Raw genomic sequence first — 22078 nt, 5'->3', positions numbered from 1 at the left:
GCATGGACTTAGAGGCTCAGAATCTAATTGTAGCTGAGCCGCTGAGTAAGCATGTCACTCCAGGCAATTTACTTAAGTCTATGAAAATTAAACAATATAACAGCAGATTTTAATAAGTAACATACTCTTGCAATAGGGCGGTGGGTCCAGCACGACCTCAACTCAACTTGAATTTGTACAGAGATGACTGGCATTTCAATGAAAGCATGAGGGAGTTGGGTGGGAGAACTGAGGGTCTTTAGTCCAGTCAGGAGAGTGAAAAATTGCAAAGGGTTGGGTTGGTCAGTGTAAAGGTCAGTAGGCCACAGTGTCTGCTACACAGAGACTGGGAGACGGAGGTTCTGTGCTTTCTCATGATTACATTTCAACACAATGGCTTTCAAATCCTTAAGAAAGACGCTCCTGGGTTGGAGCAGATGGGTATATATCTCAAACAGACAGAAGAAGGGTTCACAAATTGTAAATAAATGCTCTAAGAAAGGGTGGTAAAGAGCCTATGGTCAGATGTGGGCTAGAACGAATAGGAAATCCTTTTGGCGGCCTTGAGCATGTTAAGGGGGCTTGAGTCATCCTATGATGGGGCCTCGAGCTGTTAGAAAGTATGCCAGTGTTTCAGTCTTTTAATGTGGGGGGAGGGGAGTGAATGAAATCATTTGTGCTAACTCTCATCACCTGGCTGACAAGAGAATTTTCACATATTGAGGTATAAGGGGTAAGAAGTTGGGTTCAAAACTGATCCGGCTGGAACTAAAAAGCCTGACTTGTGGTCTATGAAACATACATTGTACATAAGCTTAACCATTAAAGTAAAGAATGCACTCTCAAGATAAGAATGCATCCTTCCCTATTGGTAGTGTCTGGATTGGTCCCCTTCCTGACATCAGGGTCACGTTGACCTGGTCATTTGCAACTTAATACCTCTGAAATTTTCATGAAAATGTATCCTGGGTGTGATTACTACATGTTCTTTGTTCCAAAAAGATAAAAGACTGTACTGCAACCCATGCTTCTCGGGAACGCCTTCTAAGGCCTCCTCGGGTTATAATCCTTACTCTGGCTCATAATAAACTCAACCCAATTTTGATTTATAGGTTGTTATGGATTATTTGCACGGACATGGCCAAGGCGGTGTTTTCCAGGTTTCTCCACTGTAAAATTACTCTTCCCCCATCCCGTACTGTACTCTCTGGAGGCAAGTCTCTAAGGAGAGTCCACAGTCAGGGCGGGGGTGGGTGGGGCAGAGACTGAGCTCTGTCTCCTAGAGGGAGTAGCAGGTACATAATGATTTGGAAATCTGTAGGCGGCCTCTGGGACTGCTAGGTCGGATAGGGAGAATTGGGCGGGCCTCATGGGGCAAACGGGCTAGAGGGCTCCCTGCCCGCAGATGGCGGGGTGGAGCCGATCCAGGCAAAGCCGGTCGAGGCAAAGCCTGTGAACTAGGGGGCCCGGGCCAGGCTTGCTAGGCCTTAGCGGGAGGCGCAGCAGATCAAGGGACGTGTGGGGGCCTGCTTTAGGGGCTGGGGCCGCGACGCCAGCCTTAGGAGGGCCCTCCCCCTACTGTGGCAGGAGAGACTGCGGTGGGAGTCTTCAGGGCGGAGGTTCCTCGAACCTGAGCCGTTGGGTTTTCTCGCCCTTGGCTCGGGAGTTCAGAGTCCGTGACGCATCCAGGAAACAATGCGCATGCGCAGGCCAGGAGGCGTGGGCCTGCAGCGGAGGGAAGGGTCCGCCCGGCGACTTAGGACTTGGGTCAGTGAGGACTCGATGCGGTCCTGACGGCCCTCAGCCTCTCCCTCTGCCGCTCCGGCTCGCTTCTTGCATTCGCCTTCCGGAGGAGCGCTGTACGGAGTTTCCACCTGTAGTGGGCTCGTCATCGCCGCAGCCATCTTGGGGGCGGTGCCCCACCGCGGGTGGGCCGGAAGAACTTCCGGGGTCAGGGAAACCGGTGACCCGGGGTTGCCAGGGCAACAGGAGCCGGGTAGTTTGGGAGTTTTCCTCACGTTTTAATTTTTTGTTGTAAAGAGGAGAACTGAGCTCAGGTTGCCGATCTCCACGAGGCCGGGCATTGTACTGGGCGCTACGGTATCCGTCCATGCTCTGGAAACCGTTCATTTAGCGTATTTGACCCAAGAAGCTGCCGTTGAGGCGCGTGTGTGGGATGCGAAGGAGCCTAAGGTTGCGTCTGTAACCCCCGGGGCCTGAGGCGCTTCGGCCCGAATATGGCGGGCGGGGGTGCGGTGTGTGTGGAACATTCTGAGGACTGTGGGCGGGAGGACGGTGCCGGCAGCCGAGTGTCACCCGTGCTGTCACCGGGCGCTCGTGCAGAGCTGGCTCGCTGGACCCGAGCCCCGCGCGGCCGGCCCGGGGGTGGTTGTGGGGTTCCCGGCCCGTGTGCGGGGGCAGCGCTGGGCCCTGGTACCGGCCTCGCCATCTTTGGGTAGATCGGACAATGAGCCTTCCACTGCTGAAGCGCCGTGTTGAGTGCCTGGGGTTCTTGTTTTGTTGTTCATTTCGGTCCGGTATGTTTTAGTAGTAGATTTTAGGAACAGGTGTATGGTTAAACTGTACATATGTGCACCTAAGTAATATTCCTGTTATGTAAGTCACAGAATAGGATACCAAAGTAACAGTCCAGCCTTCTCCCCTTGCACGGCTTTGAATATCCTTTCTTAAACCCGTTTTTATAAACATATATAATATGCTCAGAAGCAAACCCGAAAGGGAACATTGCATTTGTAATGTTCTGCAGCTTTATTTTTTCACCTCATATATCTGGGACATTTTTACGTGTTAGCATGTACCTTCTTCCACTGAATGGCTGCCTAGTTCTCAGTCCATTGCCTGTGTCATATTGGTGGTTAATGGATTTCATTTTTATGCTTCCAAAGAAGTGGCATGTGGACAGTCTAATAGTCGTTTTAGGTTTTATGATCATCTCTTTGTTTTGTCTGCTTTCTTGGCTCTCATTCTCTAATCTGTTGCAAACCCCATTTAATCACATTGACTTCAGGATCGTGGTTCTAAGAACAAACCATTACTTCACACTCAAAGAGGATTTTTCTTTTTTTCCTCCAAGACTTCCTAGCTGATGGTGGCTTCATGGCTACTGTTCATTCAAAATATAATTAGATCGGTGCTTAGTCAGTGTTGATTAGGACTGAGATGTGTAAGTCACCAAAGCACATGGTCATGAAATCAGTTATGAGGGTTTCCATGATTAATCAGCATTACATCCTTATAGGTACGAGGAACCGTGATTATGATACAACTGGATAGGAAGGCAAAGAAATGTTTTTTGTTTCAGATTGGGCACCTAAACAGAAACTGCACTTGTAGTATGAAGAAGGGAAGAGGAAGAACAAGCCGGATCAGAAGACGAAAACTCTTCAGAAGTTCTGAATCAAGAGGAGGTACAGTTTAGATCATTTGGTGCCAGTGATGGAAAAAGGAATGCTTTGTTGATTGGTATGAACAGATACATGGCGCTTTTCTCAGAGGCTCATGGGCACTTTTCAAAAAGGATATTTCTTAAAGAATACTCTTTTATTAGTGCCATTATATTCTTTTAAACCCTGTGGGACTATGAATATAGTTCTCATTGCTCCAAGTACGTCTGCTCTGGAGATGACTCCCAGATTTCTGTTTCTGGTCCTGGCCTCTAGCTACCTGTAGGATCTCAGTGTTTGGATCTAAATTCATCATTTCAAGTTCAGTGTAGCCCAGTCTGAACGAGATACTGTATGTGAAAGTGCTTGGCCAGCTGGAAAGTACTACATAAATGCAGTTGTCATTTTTGATGAAAATTTAACCACTCGTCCTGGTGGACCTCAGGTGTGTCAGCATCTTCGGAGGTGATCTTTGACTGTGGTTCTTTGTCCTCTGTAGCCAGTGTCCTGCTCGACCTCGCCTGGCCTTTCGTAGGTGAACTGCTTCTCTGTTCTGCCTGTAGATGATTTCAGCTGGGTCTTTGCTGGTTTACCTACACCCTTGTTTTTCTTCCCCGCCTGTTGTTCCATTTGCTGCTGTCAGTCTGATGTTCCTAAGGGACTGGTTCCCTGTCGCCTTTTTGGTGGGGAGCCTCCATGAATGCTCCTTCCCTCTTGTGTGACATCTGAGCTCCTCCTGTGTGACATCGACTCCTCTTGTAGGTGGCCCCACCCTGCCCCTCCATGTACTGGACGTCTGTTCTTACTCATGGTTCCCTGAGCATGCTCTGCACCACTGCCCTTCCTCGTAATCCTTCCTCTGCCCAGAACACCTGTTTTCCTTCTTGTTACTTGTTCCCTTTCTCTCTAACCTTCAAGACTGAGCTGAGATTATGTCTTTGGTAATGCCATTTCCATTTCTCACAAATGTCACCTTTTGTGAAGTTGCTTATTGGGCATTATTCTTAGGGACCTACTGGTTTTCTAGTTGTTTTTCCTGGAAGTCTTGTTTCCCACCTAAAATGTGATCTTTTTGAGGGTGAAGAACACATTGAGCTTTCCCTACAGTGCAACATATGCTGTGTGGATAGTAGTTGCTCATTAAATGCTCAGTCATTAAATACTCTTACTGTAAAATCTAGTTTTTGGTTTGTGATAATATATTTTGGGAGTATTATATCGTGGATCGTATTTGAAAAAAACAGTTTTATTGAGGTATAACTGACATACAATGAATATTACATTTTAATGTGTAGAATTTGATAGATTTTGACTTATGTGTTTGTACAGGAAACCATCGCCGCAGTCAAGATAATGAGCATATCCATCACCCCAGGAAGTTTCCTTATTTACCTTTGTAATCCTTTCCTTTTGGCCCTCTTTGAACCCTTCCTCCCCCTGTCCCCATGCAACCCGTGATCTACTTTCTGTCACTATCAATTTGTTTACATTTTATAGTTTTATAAAATGATAGCGTATGAGTTTTTCTTTTATTTGGCTGCTTTTACTCAAGATAATCATTTTGGGGTAATTCTTTGTTGCTGTGTATCAGTAGTTCATTCTTTTTTATTGTTGACTGTATGCCATGATTTGCTTATCTATAATGTTGATGGACGTTTGGGGTGTTTTCATTCATTGCCTACTACAGATAAAGCCATTATGAACATTTGTGTACAACAAATCTTTGCATGGACACATAGTTTCTTTTCTCTTGGGTAAATACCTAGGAGTAAAATGATTGAATCATATCATAGGTGTAGGTTTTGTTATTAAAGAAACTGTCAAACTGTCAAGCTGGTTGTATAATCTCATGTTCCCACCAGCAGTTTATGAGAGTTCCAATTGCTCCACATTCTTGCCAACACTTGTTGTCGTCTTTGTGATTATAGCCCTCCTAAGTGGTGTGAAGTGCTGTGTTATTGTGGTTTTTGATTTGCGTTTCCTAATGACTAGTGTGCTTATTTGCCATTTATCCAGGCATTCTTTGGTTCACTGTTTAGATCTTTCACCCATGTTTTAATTAGGTTGTGTTGTTTTTCTTGACTACTCAGAGTTCTTTAGATATTCTGGATTCGAGTTCTTTATCGGATACTTGATTTGCAGATGTTTTCAATCACGCTGTGGCTTCTTTTTTAATTCTCTTAACAGTCTCTTTTGAAGAGCAGAAATTAAAATTTGATAAAAGTCCAGTTTATCAATTTGTTGTTTGTGGACCTTGCTTTTGGTGTTGTACCTAAGAAATCTGCCTAACCCAAGGTTGAAAAGATTTTCTCCTATGTTTTCTTCTAGACGTCTTATGGTTTTAGGCTTTATATTAAGTCTATGATTCAGTTCGAGTTAATTTTTATATATGGTGCAAGACATGAATAAGTTTATTTCGTTTGCTTATGGAGATCAAATTGTTCCGGCAACATTTATGAAAAAACTATCCTTTCTCCTCTGAATTGGCTGTGTACCTTTGTAAAAGATAGGTTATCCATTTATGTGTGGATCCATTTTTGGACTTTCTGTTCTGTTCCATTCATCTGTTTGTTGTCTTTATGACAATAGCTGGCTCTTTGCTGGTTACTGTGGCTTTATAATAATTTTTGAAATCAGTATTTCGAAATGGTTTTGGCTACTCTAGATCCTTTGTATTTCCATATGAATTTCAGAATCATTTTGTCAATTTCTATGAAAAAGCCTGCTCGAGTATTGATTAGGAATTATTGAATCTATAGATCAATTTGGAGAGAATTTGACATCTCAACAATATTGAAACTTCCAAACCATAAACCAGGTATGTCTTTCCATTTATTTAGGTTTTTGATTTCAGACTTTTAAAATTTTTATTTATTTATTTTTTGAGGAAGATCAGCCCTGAGCTAACATCTGCTGCCACTCCTCTTTTTTTGTTGAGGAAGACTGGCCTTGGGCTAACAGCCGTGCCTTTCTTCCTCTACTTTATATGTGGGACACCTACCACAGCCTGGCTTGCCAAGCGGTGCCATGTCTGCACCTGGGATCTGAACCAGCGAACTCCAGGCTGCCAAAGCGGAATGTGCACACTTAATCACTTTGCCACTGGGCCTGTCCACCAAAATTTTTATGTTTAATTGTGGTAAAATACATATAACATAAAATTGGCCATTTTTAAGTATACTTCAGTAATGTTAAGTACATTCACATTTTTGTGCAACCAATCTCCAGAACTCCTTTTATCTTGCAAAACTGGAGTTCTATACCCATTATATAACAACTCCTTATTACCTTCTCCCCCCAGCTCCTAGTAACCATCCTTCTACTTTTTCTTTTCATGACCTTCACTATCTAGATAACTCATATAGGTGGAATCATACAGTACTTGTCTTTTTGTAATTGGTTTGTTTCACTTGGCGTAATGCCCTCAAGGTTCATTCCTGTAACACCTGTCAGAAAGTCCTTTCTTTCTAAGGCTAAGTAATATTCCATTGTATATTTATATATACGACATTTTCTTTATCCATTTATCCGTTAACGATATTTAGGTTACTTCTACCTCTTAGCTATTGTGAATAATGATGGTGTGAATGTGGGTGGACAGATATCCCTTTGAGGCCCTGCTTTCTTTTCTGGATATACATCCAGAATTGTAATTGCTGAATCATATGATAATTATATTTTAATTTCTTGAGGAATCGACATACTGTTTTTCCACAGCAGCTGTACCATTTCACATTCCCACCAACAGTGTGCAAGAGTTCCAGTTTTTCCACATCCTTGCCAACACTTTTTGGTTTCTGTTTTTCTGATAGTAGCCATCCTAATGGGTGTGAGACAGTACCCATTGTGATTTTGATTTGGCTTTCTGTAATGATTAGTGATGTCGAACTCTTTGTATATGCTCTTCAGCATTTGTGTATCATCTTTGGAGAAATATCCATTCAAGTCCTTTGCCTGTGTTTTAATTGAGTCTTGTTTTTCCATATAGGCATTTACAGCTGTAAATTTCCCTGTCTCACAGTCCTGTAGGCTAGAAGTCCGAAATCAAGGTGTCAGCAGCATCGCGGGTTATGAGGGAAGGATCTGTTCCAGGCCTCTCTCCTTGTAGACGGCTGTCTTCTCCCTGTGTCTCTTCTGTCGTCTTCTCTCTGTGCATTCTCTGTCCAGATTTTCTCTTTTCATAAGGATACCAGTCATATTGGATTGGGCCCACCCTAATGACCTTATTTTAACTTGATTTCCTCTGTAAAGACCTGTGTAGGAAGGCCGGTAGCTAGTGTGTTAAGACTGTGCGGATTATGACCTGCCGAATGAGGAGGGACAAGGCACTCATGCGGGTCGGCACATAGCTCCCTCAGCATCTGAACCCCTGCTTTTGGGGTAGTGAAAACCCTCGGGCCATTTTGATTGGAGGCACAGATTCAATATAATCGTATAAAAGAAGTAAAGTAAGAAGATTTATTACTTATAGATCCCAAAGATGTGGATGGGGTTTAGAGGGGCTGTCCTCAGTCCCAGGTCATGAGCGAGCAGGAGATAGACAGCAGTGTAGCAAGCACTTATTATTTATAAGGTGGTTAGGGTGGCGGTCACTAACTTTCTGCAGGCTCAACTCTAAGTGGTTATTTTAACAGGTGCCCCAGGAGAAGCATTGCTGGAACTTGCGCAGGGAATCGTAAGCTCAGGTCCTTACCTGAATATCCAGACTCTGGGTGTGAGCAGGGTTGTCATATTGTAAAATGCCTAGGTGAGGGCAACTCCAAATAGCTGTTTTCTCATCATGAGACCCCATCTCTAAATAAGGTCATATTCTGAGGTACTGGGGCCTAGGACTTCAACACATAAGCATTCGGGTATACAATTCAAGCCATAATAGGTCCTTTTCTTTATTTTGCTTTCCTTATTGCACTGGACAGAACCACCAATACAATGTTGAGTAGAAGTGGGGAGAATAGGCATCCTTGTCTTGTTCCTGGTCTTAGCGGGAAAGCGCTCAGTTTTTGGTTATTAGGTATGTTGGTTGTAGATTTTCTGTTCGATATTCTCCATCAGGTTGAGGAAGTTCCTTTCTATCCTTGTTTGCTGAGAGTGTTTGTCAGGAATGAATGTTAGATTTTATCAAATGCTTTTCCTATGTCTTTGAGATGCTCATATGGTTTTTCTTTTTTCGTTTACATTATTCGTGTGTGTTAAAATGTATCCCCTTTTGTGATAACGCTATCTGAATTGTTTGTGAACACTGGGACAGTTCATCAGAGATTTTCTTTTTAACTGGTCATCTGATTATATGGTGATTTTAATCACTATTTTTTCTTTCCATTGATTAGTGAATGAGAGCTACAAACCTGAATTTATAGAGCTGAAGAAGTGGCTGAAAGAGAGGAAGTTTGAAGACATGAACTTAACACCTGCCCGTTTTCCAGGTACAGTCTGGCTTTCGACTCTCACGACCTTTCTCACATGAAAGACGTGTGGGCACAGGTGCCAGGAAAGCGGGGGTGATTCCTGCAGGTGAGCTGTATCCTCTCTGGGAGCAATCTTCTACTGTGCGTCAACCTTCCTGCCTTGGACCTGTAATACTTATTTATACTTTGCCTTGTTCCAAAAATGAATTAAAGTGGCTTGTGGGGACAAATTCCAGAATGGTGAAATAAAATGAAAAATTCAAAAAAGGAAATAAGAATAGAAAAGTAAGACAAAGGCAGATATAAGGATGACACATAAAAGCCATGACTATTATAAAATCTTGTTGTATGCCTGTCAGAGGTGAGCCACAAATTTGACTCATCTTTCCTCAGCCCAGACAATTGATATGATCAATTACCTGAATCTTCGTGTCGTGTCTACAAAACTAAATTATTTGTCAGCAGAATTCCAGGTATTCCTGGCCCTTAGACTTGCAGGAAATGTCTTCGCTGTGTCCTGATACACCAGACATTTGTGTAAAGTGGTGACTGCTGTCCTCATCAACATACCTACAGTGGTTTCATGGGATTTTTCAGACCATGCAGGCTAATGAGATTATCCCATAGGTCAGGTGAATCCAGATGGTTTTCTCAGGGAAGGGAGGTTCCAAACAACTCTCGGAGGTGCTTGTTTTCTGTGGTGTGGCTGGAGGAGAGGAGTCCTTGGAGAGGCCTCAGCATACTGCTCCCTCAGCTGGGTGGTGACTGTGCTTCCCAAGTCTCGGAGGAGGAACCCTCTGGTGGCCACAGCTTCAACAGTCACCTTGGCAGAGGTGGATTAACATTCTCTTCCGGAAGTTGAGTAGCTTGTTGTGGAGGCTGGGTTAACATTCTTTTCTGGAAATTGAGGATCTTGTTATGGAGTTTGGATTAGCATTCTGTTCTGGAACATTCTCTTAGAGAAGTTGGGCCGCTTGCCATGGGTATGTGTCTGCATACAAGGCCACCCAGCTCTATCCTGAAGTGGGCTGGAGGTAACCAAGGAGACGACCAAGATGCTCTCATAAGGATTTTGGTTCTGCTGTAGCACAGAGACAGTTATGTGAGTGGGGCCTTGAAGTCTGTTTCACAGGGCAGGTGCAGGCATCTTTTACCCTATAGAAAAATTAAATCATATGCTTCTGAATGCTCCCCTTGGCCATTAAAATGATTATTCGAGTACCCATTGGGTAATTTCACTTTGAGCAAATTAACTTCCTTATACATCACCCAAGATAGACGATATACCATGTGTGGCCCTGGCCAAGTGAGGTGATGTTTGTAAAGTTGTTCCCTATGCATCAGTTACACGTGATTACATTCGGCTAAAATACTTGATTTGAGCCATTTTCTAATAGGGCTGCTCTTACTTTATGTTGGTGAACCATAATTGTCAGCCTCCAACAGAATGTTTAACTTTCTGTTTTTGTGTGTCAGGGAACAATCAGTAAAAGCCATTCTGTTAGATTTGACTGGTTGGAGTTCTTCATGAGATGATCAAGAGAAAATAGTGTCAGGAGTAGACTTGTGCTAAGGCCTGCCTACTCCTCCATGTCCTTTGTCCTGAGAAAGATAGGTTTAACATTAGCAAGAAGGAATTGGCATGTGGTTTAAATGGAATGCCTGAAAATAAGTTCTCTGTCTATAATTTGGAGCAGTGAAGAGTTACTGTTTATGAAAGGGAACATCTCTCCCGTGGCCCATCCACAGAGTCATGGGCATATGGGAGCTAGAGAGCACAATGGTTGGGTAGTGATCAGAACCCACTCCTTACAATTCTAGGGGTAAGGAAGCTTCTGTCTTAGCTCGGCTGCTACAACAAATTGCCATAGACTGGGTGGCTTAAACACCAAGTTATTTTTCACAGTTCGGGAGGCTGGGGAGTCCGGGACCATGGTTCAGGCAGACTCTGTGTCTGGTGATGACCAATTCCTGGTTTGCAAATTGCCGTCTTCTCCTTGTGTTCTCGCATGATGGAGAACAGGGAGCTGGAGCAAGCTGTCTTCTCTCTTCCTGTAAGGGCACTATATGCCACTTATGAGGGCTCCCTCCTTATGACCCAATCACTTACCAAAGGCCCCACCTCCTGATGCCATCACATTGGGGGTTAGGATTTCAACACATGAATTTAGAGGGACACAAACATTCAGTCCATAACACCTTCCCTAAGTGCTTTATGTATCCTTGGCTCTTAATCAGTGTATGAGAGGAGGGAACAAAATTCCGGGGAATTAATCTTAGTTGGTGGAGGGGCAAGGTATGGCTCCTAGGTTGCAAGCAGGATTCAGCCTGTAAGATTCTCCGCTTATTCATGCTTTGGGAACTGATGCCAGTATTTCCTTGTACCTCCAAAAACACTGGCCAAATCTGGGCCTCCATAGTGGATATATGATAGTAAAAATTTTATGGCAATGAGAAGTCTGTAATAAGCTTTCCTTTTGTAGGATTTGTTTTTTTTCTTTTGAGGAAGATTAGCTCTGAGCTAACATCTCCCAATCCTCCTCTTTTTTTTTTTTCTTTTGCTGAGGAAGACTGGCCCTGAACTCACATCCATGCCCATCTTCCTCTACTTTATATGTGGGACACCTGCCACAGCATGGCTTGCCAAGCAGTGCCATATCCATACCCGGGGTCTGAACCAGTGAACCCCAGGCCACTGAAGTGGAATGTGTGCACTTAACTGCTGCCGGCCCATCCTTTTATAGGATCTTAATGGCCACTTCCTACTTTGCCTAGTATATCTGGAATAAAATGATAATAAATGTAGGTTACTGTGATTTGTGATATCGAACACTGTATTGTAGAAATATAAAGTATCTTCCAGATTTGTTCCATATGCCAGGTTCTGTTCATATATATGTTTGGAGAGAAATTTCTGCTTAAAGTAGCACATGAGTCTTTTAAAGGATGACCTCATAGAAAAAAAATCCTCCCATTAGTAGTTGATTCCGGGAGGGGTTGTGGCCCATGGGGAGGATTAGCTCGACCTTGGGACACAGAGAAGAAATTAACTAAGTTCTTAAAACCAAAACCGTGTGTCTAGGCTGACACTATGCTTCTGGGTGGGGAGATGAGTTAGGACTCATCAAATCAAACTTGCTAGACTCCGGATTCAGGACTCAAGGCAGGAATTCCCTCCCTGAACCAGGAGCTTCTGGTAGTCCTGCAGGAGTTGACCTTTGCTGAATTATATTCTCTTCCAGCTGGGAGGAAAAAGGTCAAGAACTATGAATTTGAAAGAATGAATACTCTAGACCCGATATAATGATTATAGGTCGTATTTCACGTACGCCTGCCAGAAAAGCTGTCGTCTGACTGTGGTGCAGGAGGGGAGCCTTGGGCCTAGAGAGGTAAACTTCTGGATGTTGTTGGTGGTGACAGTGCACCTGGTGAAGTTACTGTTGTGACTTGCTCTGGCCAAGGCCTTGGCTCCCAGGGAGCAGCTGGCCCTGGATCTGCCCTGCCAAGCTCATCCAGTCAAGGAGAGTACATCTGATGGGTTGCCTGGTCGGGGAGGGAAGAGTGTCGTCTGCAGGCTTTGTGGGACCTGTGTGGGCTTACTGGTCAGCCAGTCAGAGAGCTCTTAAGATCCTCACTGGGGAAAGCTGGGTCTGGTAGTGGGTAAAAGTGGGCTGAGGATCCAGCCTCTGAGGGTGGGTGGGCATTAGGAGTAGACGCCCCCACCACAGCTGGTAGGCCCCAGGGGAGAGAATAGTGCTTAGAGGTTCCTGTAAGAGCCCCAGCAGCCGATCTGTATAAAGTGAAAGACCTTTAGGTCTCCTCTCTGAAGCTTACTTTGCCCTTTGAGGACTGTAAACCCAAACGAGGTCAGGACATTTTCCAAATAGCTTCTTAATCTTCTCTTTCCCCTGGTAGTCAAAGGATGCGAGATGTTCAGCTTCAGCTTTGTGGGCTTTTGAAGTTCATTCACATGTTTTATTCAAAACGGTATCTCTAAGACCTTGAAGACATAGTAGGATTTACCCTTTTTCTATCTTTGTGTTTCTAGGTACTGGAAGAGGGCTGATGAGCAAAATATCCCTGCAGGTGAGAACTCTCTTATCCTTGAAACCCAATGTAGATTTGCTGCTTTGTTTTGTGGTTCAAATCAAGTGAAGTAAAAATATTTCAGACATGCAGGCATTTTTTACCTAATGGATATGTTTGAATACAATTCTGTCTGTTAGGATTAAGTTAGCTGTATATAAGAGACAAACTGAAAGTAACAATGCTTGAACAGAGCATAAGTTTATTTTGCTGTCATGTACTCAAGCCTGGATAGGCAGACCTGGCTGGTATGCTGTCCTATGGCCATCAGAGACCCAGACTCCTTCCCAGCTCTCTGTCTGTGTAGATGGAGCCCTGCACCCCAGATCCAGGGTGTGGCTCCTAGAGCTTGAGCAACAGGAAGGAGCAAGGTGGCGAAGACGGGCAGATTTTCTCCTGTCAAGGAAATTCTACCCCCCTTCTCTCTGCCAGCGACCAGGTCCGTGTCCCCAGCCAGCTATGAGGGAGGTGGGATGGGTCCTCCTTTCCCTAGCACAGTGCCCTCCAGATTGGATTGTGTTAGTGCAGAGCGGGAGAGAAGGCACATTGGGGTAGGCAACTAGCATGCTCTGCCTCAAGATTTTATAAATCAGATCATATTTTCAATGTGCCAGGACAGGGAGCTGCTCTCCTCTGAGAGGCCGTGCATAGTATAGTAAGTAGAGCCTGAGCAGGCAGAGGGGAGGTGGCCTCGGCGTGTCCCAGGATTGCCTTGAGTTTGCCGTGGCACCTGGAGTGAGGCTCCTAACCCTTGGCTTCTGTTTCCTCACCTGGAAAACGAGCAGGTAAATGACATAGATGACCTCCAAGGGTCATTTTAGTTCTTTTCATGCTGTTAAAGGACATCTAGTGCATGATTTTCTGTAAAGCTAGAAATTAATTCCTTAATTTATTTTTAATTATTTAAGATTACTTTTAGTTCTTTAACTTATATAAAACCTAGCTGTGAACGTTTGTTTAGCCTAAAGAATGGTAGCTTTTAATGTTGTGATTCTGCTGTACTATTTTTATTATTCAAAAATTTTTCATTGTGGTAAAACATACATGATTTTACCATCTTAGCCGTTTTTAAATGTACAGCTCAATAGTATTAGGTACATCCACATCGTTGTACAATATTTTTATTTTTTGAGGGGAAGTATAATTAACTTTAATCTGTAGCAGAATTTGGGAAGGAGAGATGTACCTCTTATGTATATAGTAGTAATTATGGGTAGTTTTTGTTTAGATCATGAAATGATAAGTGGAAGTTGTTTTATGTGTACTCGTAAATGTGGCTTTTTTGTTACACTTTTTGAAAATTGAGATATATTTTACACACAGCAAATGTACAGATTTTAAATGTCCAGTTTGATGAGTTTTGATGATGAAGAGATTTACCACAATCAGGTTACAGAACATTTTATTAAGTGACTGTTTTCAAAATCAGAAAGTCATGTGACATTGGAACAGGAAGGGACTGTTGTGATCATCCAGCTTAATCTGGATTTATAGATGAGGAAACCAGAAATTGAACCCAGAAGACTTTTGCTGAGATTTTTAACCAACTAGGATGCCTGTTATAATAAAAGCAGGATCTTACATATAGTTTCTTAGTGCTTTATTTGATTCTGGGGTCTATTACTTGACATCTTAATTTTTTTTTTTAAAGATTTTATTTTTTCCTTTTTCTCCCCAAAGCCCCCCAGTACATAGTTGTATATTCTTCGTTGTGGGTCCTTCTAGTTGTGGCATGTGGGCTGCTGCCTCAGCGTGGTCTGATGAGCAGTGCCATGTCCGCGCCCAGGATTCCAACCAACGAAACACTGGGCCGCCTGCAGCAGAGCACGCGAACTTAACCACTTGGCCACGGGGCCAGCCCCCTTGACATCTTAATTCTTCTTTGTGTTTCTTCTGTCTCTGAGGGGGAGGACTGAAAACTATACTTTTGCAGGTGGTAAAACGAGACCCTTGTGCTGGGTGGCCTGCCCTTTCTTTAGCTAGTGGGTGCAGGTTGTACATAGAGTAGGCCATTGACTGGAATGGCCTGGACACATGGATTTCACCAGATAGAATTTTTCTGCCTGTTTCCCGTAGGTAGCACTATTTCCTGTCATAGGAAGATGAAGGAACAATTTTATTTGAGTTGTTGGCGTGTTAGCGCATTCCTTTCTGGTGAATGATTGACTGGTGGTAGGTGTCAGTCACGTAATTAACCTTTAATTCTTGCTGAGGCTGTAGTACCTGGCGCTGGAGCAGGCTTGCCTGCATCTGCTGACTCAGGGACTTGAGAGCCAGTCCATTGGTTGGCTCTTTGGTGGTCTGTGGTTGGGTTATCCCGGGTTCTTAGTGGGTGATTGTGGAATCAAGGACTTGAAAAGACTTATACTCGCAGGTCCTTTCCAAGCATGGGTGTTCTAAACTTTCCTTTCTTTTCGGTGAGGAGGGACAGATGATTATTTCATTGCCTGAGAGTTGCCTGCTCACCACGGACACAGTGATCAGAAGCTACTTAGGGGCGTACATTGCTAAGTAAGTGACTGCACATATGCTTATCTGGTGCAAGGGCTTCTCCTTTAAAGTCTGTATCATTGGCAATGTGTCATCTAAGGCATGGTTCATGAGGACCCAGCCTTTTTGTGTAGATAATAAATATCTGAAATGGTTCGAAAGGTTTACTCTGATCTATGAAGTTGGTACTTAATTCAATGTAAACTGCATTTTTAATGTTTTTAATAGGCTGCCTGGGATGCAGGTTTGAATCCTGATCTATCACTTCCTAGAGAATGAAGATTGAATGGGATAACAGATGTAAATGACAGCTGAGTGCCTTGACTCCTAGCAGTCCATTCTCCTCCATCATAGTAGATCCTGACAGATGTTAGTTACTCTCTTTTATTTTTACCCTTATTGTACTTGCTTGAATTCTCCTTCAGCTAAGAAGAGCTGTTGACATTATGAAAGGTTTAGTTTTATTTAGCGTAGAAGAGAGGAGGCCAACATGGGAGCTGAGAACTATTTTTCTGGCTTATCTTATATTGGGCCTTTGTTATATTGGGGGACTTTCTGAGGACAGAATGAGTGATATCCTTAGTAGAAGGGGTTTCTATATTATGGGAGTTGGAAGATTGTATTGTTTCTTAACCCGGCGTAAGTTCTGGACCTTTTTCTCCCTGCCATATTTTTATTTATTTATTTATTTTTTGCCCGTCTTACTCTACTTTATATATGGGACGCCTACCACAGCATGGCTTGATGAGCAGTGCCATGTCCGCACCCAGGATCCGAACCGGTGGACCCCGGGCCCCCAAAGCGGACTGTGCGAACTTAACCACTGTGCCACTGGCCACCCCCCCCACCCCCCGCCATATTTTTTAAGAGGGCTGATGTATCTTCATTGGCCTGAGTAGAAGCAAGGATCCTCTTTATATTAACATTTACTGTATTATTCTGAAATTCTGAGTAGAAAGTATGGTAATATAGGAATCTGGACTTTGAAGGTTAATGAAAACTTTTCTAAATATATTTCGTGCAACATGACATCTTTTTATTGGTAAATAAAAATACTGCAATGTATAATTTGCAGTAGAGTGGGTAAGTTTAGGAACAAAAGCTTTAGAACTGTAACAAGTGTGTAATGAGCATATTCAGTTTTCTATGCAGGCTGGTATCTTACAATAGAACTTTCTGCAGTGATCGTGATGTTTCACCCTTCATTGACCATGGTGGTAGCCACTAGCCACATAGGGCTGTTGAGCACTTGAAATGTGGCTTGTGTGACTGAAGAATTGAATTTTCAGTATTATTTAATTTTAAATAATTAAAGTTGAGATAGCTGTGTGTACCTAGTGGTTACTGTATTGGAGGGACAGGTCTAGGTTCTTCCCACCAATTTTCTTCCCTAACAAGTTTTCATCCTTATCTAGGTGAAACCAGTGGACTTCCAGCAAAAGCTTTAAAACTAGAGAACCAACTTGGAAGCAAAGAGGTCTTTTGCAAAAAAGAATCTCTTGCAAACAAGCTGGAGCTCGGGTTAGTGAGTCAGTGCTTGTGTCAGGGTGGCTGAGTGCTTGTACTGGGGTGCGCTCCTGAGCAGAAAGCGCTGAGGAGGGAAGACCTCTCTCGGGTGCCCTGAGCAGACCTGAGTGCTGGCAGTTCGGCCACAGTCCCTCTGGGGACAGAGCAAACCGCTAGGATGTCTGTAACTCTTGCTTACTCCATATTTTGAATAAAAGTAATTCCTTTAATTCGGCTTTTAATTTTAAAAGGTGGCAGCCTCCTCTGTCTCCTCTTCTGGCTCTCTGCACCTTTTTGGTTGCAGAAAAGCATGCTGGGGACCGGTCTGTCTGGAAGCCTTACCTGGAGGTTTTACCGAAGGCCTACACCTGCCCTGTTTGTTTGGAGCCGGAAGTGGTGGATCTTCTTCCCAAACCATTGAAAGCAAAGGCCAGAGAACAGAGAACCCGCTTGCAGGCGTTCTTTACTTCCTCCAGAGACTTTTTCTCTTCCCTGCGGCCTCTATTTTCCGAGGCTGTTGAGAGCATCTTTAGCTACAGTGCCTTCCTGTGGGCTTGGTGCACCGTCAACACCAGAGCTGTGTACATGAAGCCCAGGCGGAGGCGATGCTTTTCCGCAGAGCCAGACACCTACGCGCTCGCTCCATACCTGGATCTGCTCAATCACAGCCCAGACGTCCAGGTGAGAGGTTGACAAGAGGACACAGGTTCTGTTTGGATAGGAAGGACTCCAGCATGTAGAACTTGTGACTTTGAATCCTGAGTGAAACCACAGGGAAAGGTGTAGCTGGCTTTGGGCAAACCCCCCTGCTGTCAGGTACGCTCCTGTCTTTCCTCCTGACCCTTCCTGGTGTCCTTTTCCTCTGCCCGTTTTCACACTCTGCTCTCCAGAGACTTTTGTTGTATCCCATGGACTGGCTTACCCAGCAGCCCGCCCCTTCTTCCTCCACCCTAGTACAGAGTCCTTCCTGTCTCCTCCTTGTACACTTGGAGACACTACTGTCAGCAGTTATTTTTGCTGTGATCCCTGATTAACCTGCTCCTTCCCCCTCTGAACTCTACAGTCTTAGGAGTCGGGGACTTTGCCTCATTCCTTCTTGTAACCCCAGTGATCAGTGCAGGGCCTGGCATGTGGTCGGCGTCTAGTAAATGCTTACCAAATGGCTGAATGTTTGTGGGGAGAAGGAGCCTGGGAAATGATGAAAGAATCCCACTCTGGGAGACACTCACAGATCTCTTCTTCCCCAGCCCTCCTCTCCTGTGGCTCTTAAAGGAGGTGATTATTTCTTTAGGGCGTGTTGCAGCAAAGCCTGCTTTGAGGGCAAAGGGTGTTGTATGCCGCCTCACCTGTGACCCATTCACGGTACTCTTGGGGCACGCTGCCTGGGACCCGTGCTCCTGCTGTCCTCTTCATGCCCCACACCACCCTGAGAAGATTGATGATGCCTGGTTAGCCCACATGCCAGTGAGAGGAGAGTGTAGGGAGGCCCCTATTGTGCTTTCTTAGGCCAGGACAATTTCCTTGCTTGTCTGTCTTTTGCTTTTGTAGAAAGATGCATCTCTAACAACCTGAATCACAGGTGACTGAGGTTACAAGTATGTTTACGTGGTTGATATCAATGAAATAATGTTGGGGGTGTGTTGTACAACAGGGTGCTGGTCTCAGGGATTCAGTCCCCATTGGCTTGACCTTTTTTTTTATTGGGTTGTTAGTGCTCCAAACCAGTGTTTTTATAGTTGCGTTTAGTGGCACTGCAAACTACAGCCTGTAGGCCTGTGGTCTGGGGACCCTAGCAAAGCCTAAAATATTCACACTCTGGCCCTTTATGGAAAAATATTGCTGACCTCTGGTCTAGAGTGTGTTGCAGGGGCCAGCCTGGTGGCATAGTGGTTAAGTTCATGTGCTCTGCTTTGGTGGTCCAGGGTTCATGGGTTCTGCTCCGGGATGTGGACCTGTATACTACTCGTCACGCCACGCTGTGGTGGCATCCCATATACAAAGTAGAGGAAGATTGGCACAGATGTTATCTCAGGGCCAATCTTCTTCACATACACAAAAAAGTAGAGTGTACTGCAGCTGACTTTTGGCATGAAACTCTAAACCATGGTCCTGATCTCTTGTTGATGCTGCAAGCTAAGGAATTCAGCCTGTTACTCATCCTCATCTCCCTGGGACTGGCTGCTTAGAAAGGAGACCTCAGTACCCACTCCTTATTGTGGGGGAGCTAGTACTTCTTGGGTTTTTTTCTTCTATACCTGTTAACTAACAAAATTGTCCCCAAATCCGTATGATGGCATCAGCCAATGTCACAGTACAACTAAGATCACACAGCTTTTGAGCTGTTGTAAGACCTGAAATTTCCTGTGCTGCCTTGACTTCTTTGGGCCTTGCAGGCCCCAAAGGCCTGACCCTGAGTTTGCCTGCTCTCACCAGATATTCCCCCCACCTAGGGGGAAAGGCTTCCCCTCGGCTAGTCTCCCTATCACCTGGGCCAGCCGTCCCTGACCTGGTCCTTGACCTAACAGGTTTCACCTCCTTGCCAGCCCTTGAAATTATTCAAAAAGCAAATCACATCTTCCTACGGAAACCGGGGGTCATCCCATCCTCTCGTTACTGCAAAGCCTGCTTCCCATGGCCCCTGCTGGTCCCTCTGCTCCCGAGTGCAGCCCCTGTCTGGTCATTGCATTGTTGCTGCATCCTTTACCCCAGGCTGTATATGTGGCTAATAAACTGTCAGTCTCATCAGTCTGTTGTCAGGTGTTGTGTGTTTGGCAGGATCCTAAGACCCCTCCGGCAGGACTCCCTCCCTCACCGATGGGGTGAACAAAAGAGGCTGACGTGCAGTTGTGGCATTGTTTTCCACATGTGGCTGAATTCAGGGATGAGTGTTTGAAAGCTGCATCTGGCTTAAATTAGTCTTAATCTTTTTAGTTTTGTGGTTAGCTTTAAAAAAACCTTTAACAACTTTCCTTTCTAGGTGCAAGCAGGATTTAATGAGGAAACTCGCTGTTATGAAATTAGAACAGTTTCAAGTTGTAGAAAACATGAAGAGGTATTCATCTGCTATGGCCCTCATGATAACCAACGGCTACTCCTGGAATATGGATTTGTTTCCATCCACAACCCTCATGCTTGTGTTTATGTCTCAAAAGGTTGAAGTCAACTTTGTTCTTACCACTAATATGATAGGATTTTTCCCCCCATCTGGGGATGTATTTATTTTGTTTTAATAAAAATGGCAAAACCTTACAATGTACATCATTAATTTTCTCCGAGGCAGGGTGGCCTTACTCTTATTGACCATGTAATTTTAATGTTGAAGTAAAAACAACAAAGCGTTGATCTTTATTGATGGTGGGAAGAACCGAGAAATGTTTTATTGCATCAGGTCAGATGATAGGATGGAAGAAAAGGAAAACTGCAAAGGAGATAAATACAGTATTAATAGATGGAAAGAAATGGAAATCTTTATACTGAGACATTGTCGCTGTCACTAAGGATAGAATAGAATTAGCAACGAATTAAAAAATACTTATTAAGCACCTACCATGTGTAAGGCATTGTGCTAATCACAGAGGTGAGTACCTTACACATCCCTTGTCTTCAGAGTTCAGTGTCATGATGCAAGGTTGATTTCATTTCTGCTCTTTTGTGACTTAGTAGCCATCATCATTGGTATGACTTTTTAAAATAATAATTTAGCTCGTAAATTCGTGCTGTGAAAATTCCAAATATAATATTAAAAACAGTACATAGAAGACTGATGTTTTTCCTCTCCTGAAGCAGCAGACAAACAGTTTTCTGGACCATGAAGAAATGGCCAGAGATTGACCAAGTGTATAATTTGAGGTGGTTTTAATATAAGTTCTAGTGGAAATAGAAACTTGGTCAAGGTGATATTACTGCATCCTATCAGCAGAATAATAATGTTATTTCTCAAAATAAAAATAGAAAAGCAGGGGGGCTGGCCCCATGGCATAGTGGTTAAGTTCTATGCGCTCTGCTTTGGCAGCCCAGATTCATGGGTTCAGATCCTGGGCGTGGACCTACACCACTCGTCAGCTGTGCTGTGGTGGTGACCCACATATGAAGTAGAGGAAGATTGGCACAGATGTTAGCTCAGGGAAAATCTTCCTCAGCAGAAGAAAAAAGCAAGGCAAAAACTGGGCCTCGCTGGGTCTCTTAGAAAACTAGCTTTGAGATTAGCATCATATTATCAGAGTAATCTTCAGATTGATGACCATGAAATATTGATTGGTCAAATGATTTGAATAAAATTGACATTTAATTGTTTTTGCATTTAAAAAATAAAAACAGAGAAATATAAAAAGAACTTTTAAAAATAGAAAAATCTCTCATTATCCTTCTACCCCAAATAAGCTCTGTTAACTTTGCACGTTCAGTTTCAACTGTTTGTGATTGTAATCACTCACATCCAGACAGTTTTGAATTCTGACTTTTAAACACTTAATATTGTAAACATTTCCTCATGTTTGTACAGAATGTAGACTTTTAGTGAGTGAACTTCCCAGCGGTCCTGCTGATGTCTTAATTACCTGGTTGTTGCCTGATTTGCTTAGGGAGCATGAGCTGAGATTGGAGACATTTTCTCCCCTGCCTTGGAATTCTTTTAGCTTTTCAAGGAGTAGATAATGACCTCATTGACTTGGCTCTGAAAAATAGACTTTTTTGGTGTGAATTAGGTCAAACTGTTTACATATGTCTTGATTGCTAATGAGAAGGAAAATAACTTGAGAAGGAAAGGCCCACACTTTGGTTGGAATGACACCCTAATTCTTGTTCTGTTGTTTTTATGCAGATATACTTGTTAAATATCTTCCATCAACAGATAAACAGATGAAGAAAAAGATTTCCATTTTAAAGGATCATGACTTTATAGAGTAAGTGTTTTTCTCTCTTGCTCTCAAAATTTTTCCTTCAGGAAATTTTGATGAAAAAATTGAGGGTTAGGGGTTTTTTTTTTTTTTCTTTTTCTGAGGAAGATTTGGCCTGAGCTAACATCTCTGCCAGTCTTCCTCTATTTTGTATGTGGGACACCACTGCAGCATGGCCACTGCCGAGCGCTGTAGGTCTGCGCCTGGGAACCAAACCTGGGCCACTGAAGTGCAGCGTGCCAAACTTAACCACTAGGCCACGGAGCCCACCCCCATGGTTAGGGTTTTTGTAGGTGTGAGAGCCATCCTGACT

At 43.8% G+C, this 22078-nt stretch overlaps 1 protein-coding gene across 31 annotated transcripts in view; it reads left to right on the top strand.

Moving 5' to 3' along the window:
- SETD4 (SET domain containing 4) overlaps positions 1-22078 on the top strand; it is a 286649-nt gene that overhangs the window by 203089 nt on the left and 61482 nt on the right. For 11 of the 31 annotated variants that reach the window (XM_070252168.1, XM_070252169.1, XM_070252162.1 and 8 more), the window contains 7 exons: positions 3302-3407; positions 8711-8806; positions 12837-12874; positions 15297-15385; positions 17122-17551; positions 19848-20022; positions 21690-21771. In XM_070252168.1, the coding sequence (XP_070108269.1) occupies positions 3335-3407; positions 8711-8806; positions 12837-12874; positions 15297-15385; positions 17122-17551; positions 19848-20022; positions 21690-21771 (983 nt within the window). In that variant the 5' untranslated portion in view covers positions 3302-3334. Of the gene's footprint in view, positions 1-1625; positions 2173-2197; positions 2517-3301; positions 3408-8710; positions 8807-12836; positions 12875-15296; positions 15386-17121; positions 17552-19847; positions 20123-21689; positions 21772-22078 lie in introns of those variants that run through there. The other 20 variants (XM_070252181.1, XM_070252177.1, XM_070252175.1 and 17 more) reach the window with 13 other exon arrangements.

The sequence above is a fragment of the Equus caballus genome, chromosome 26 (genome assembly GCF_041296265.1).
Source record: "Equus caballus isolate H_3958 breed thoroughbred chromosome 26, TB-T2T, whole genome shotgun sequence".
In the NCBI taxonomy this organism is placed as follows: Eukaryota; Metazoa; Chordata; class Mammalia; order Perissodactyla; family Equidae; genus Equus; species Equus caballus.
Note: the sequence above shows the minus strand (reverse complement) of the source record. Positions and strands in the feature narration are given on the sequence as shown.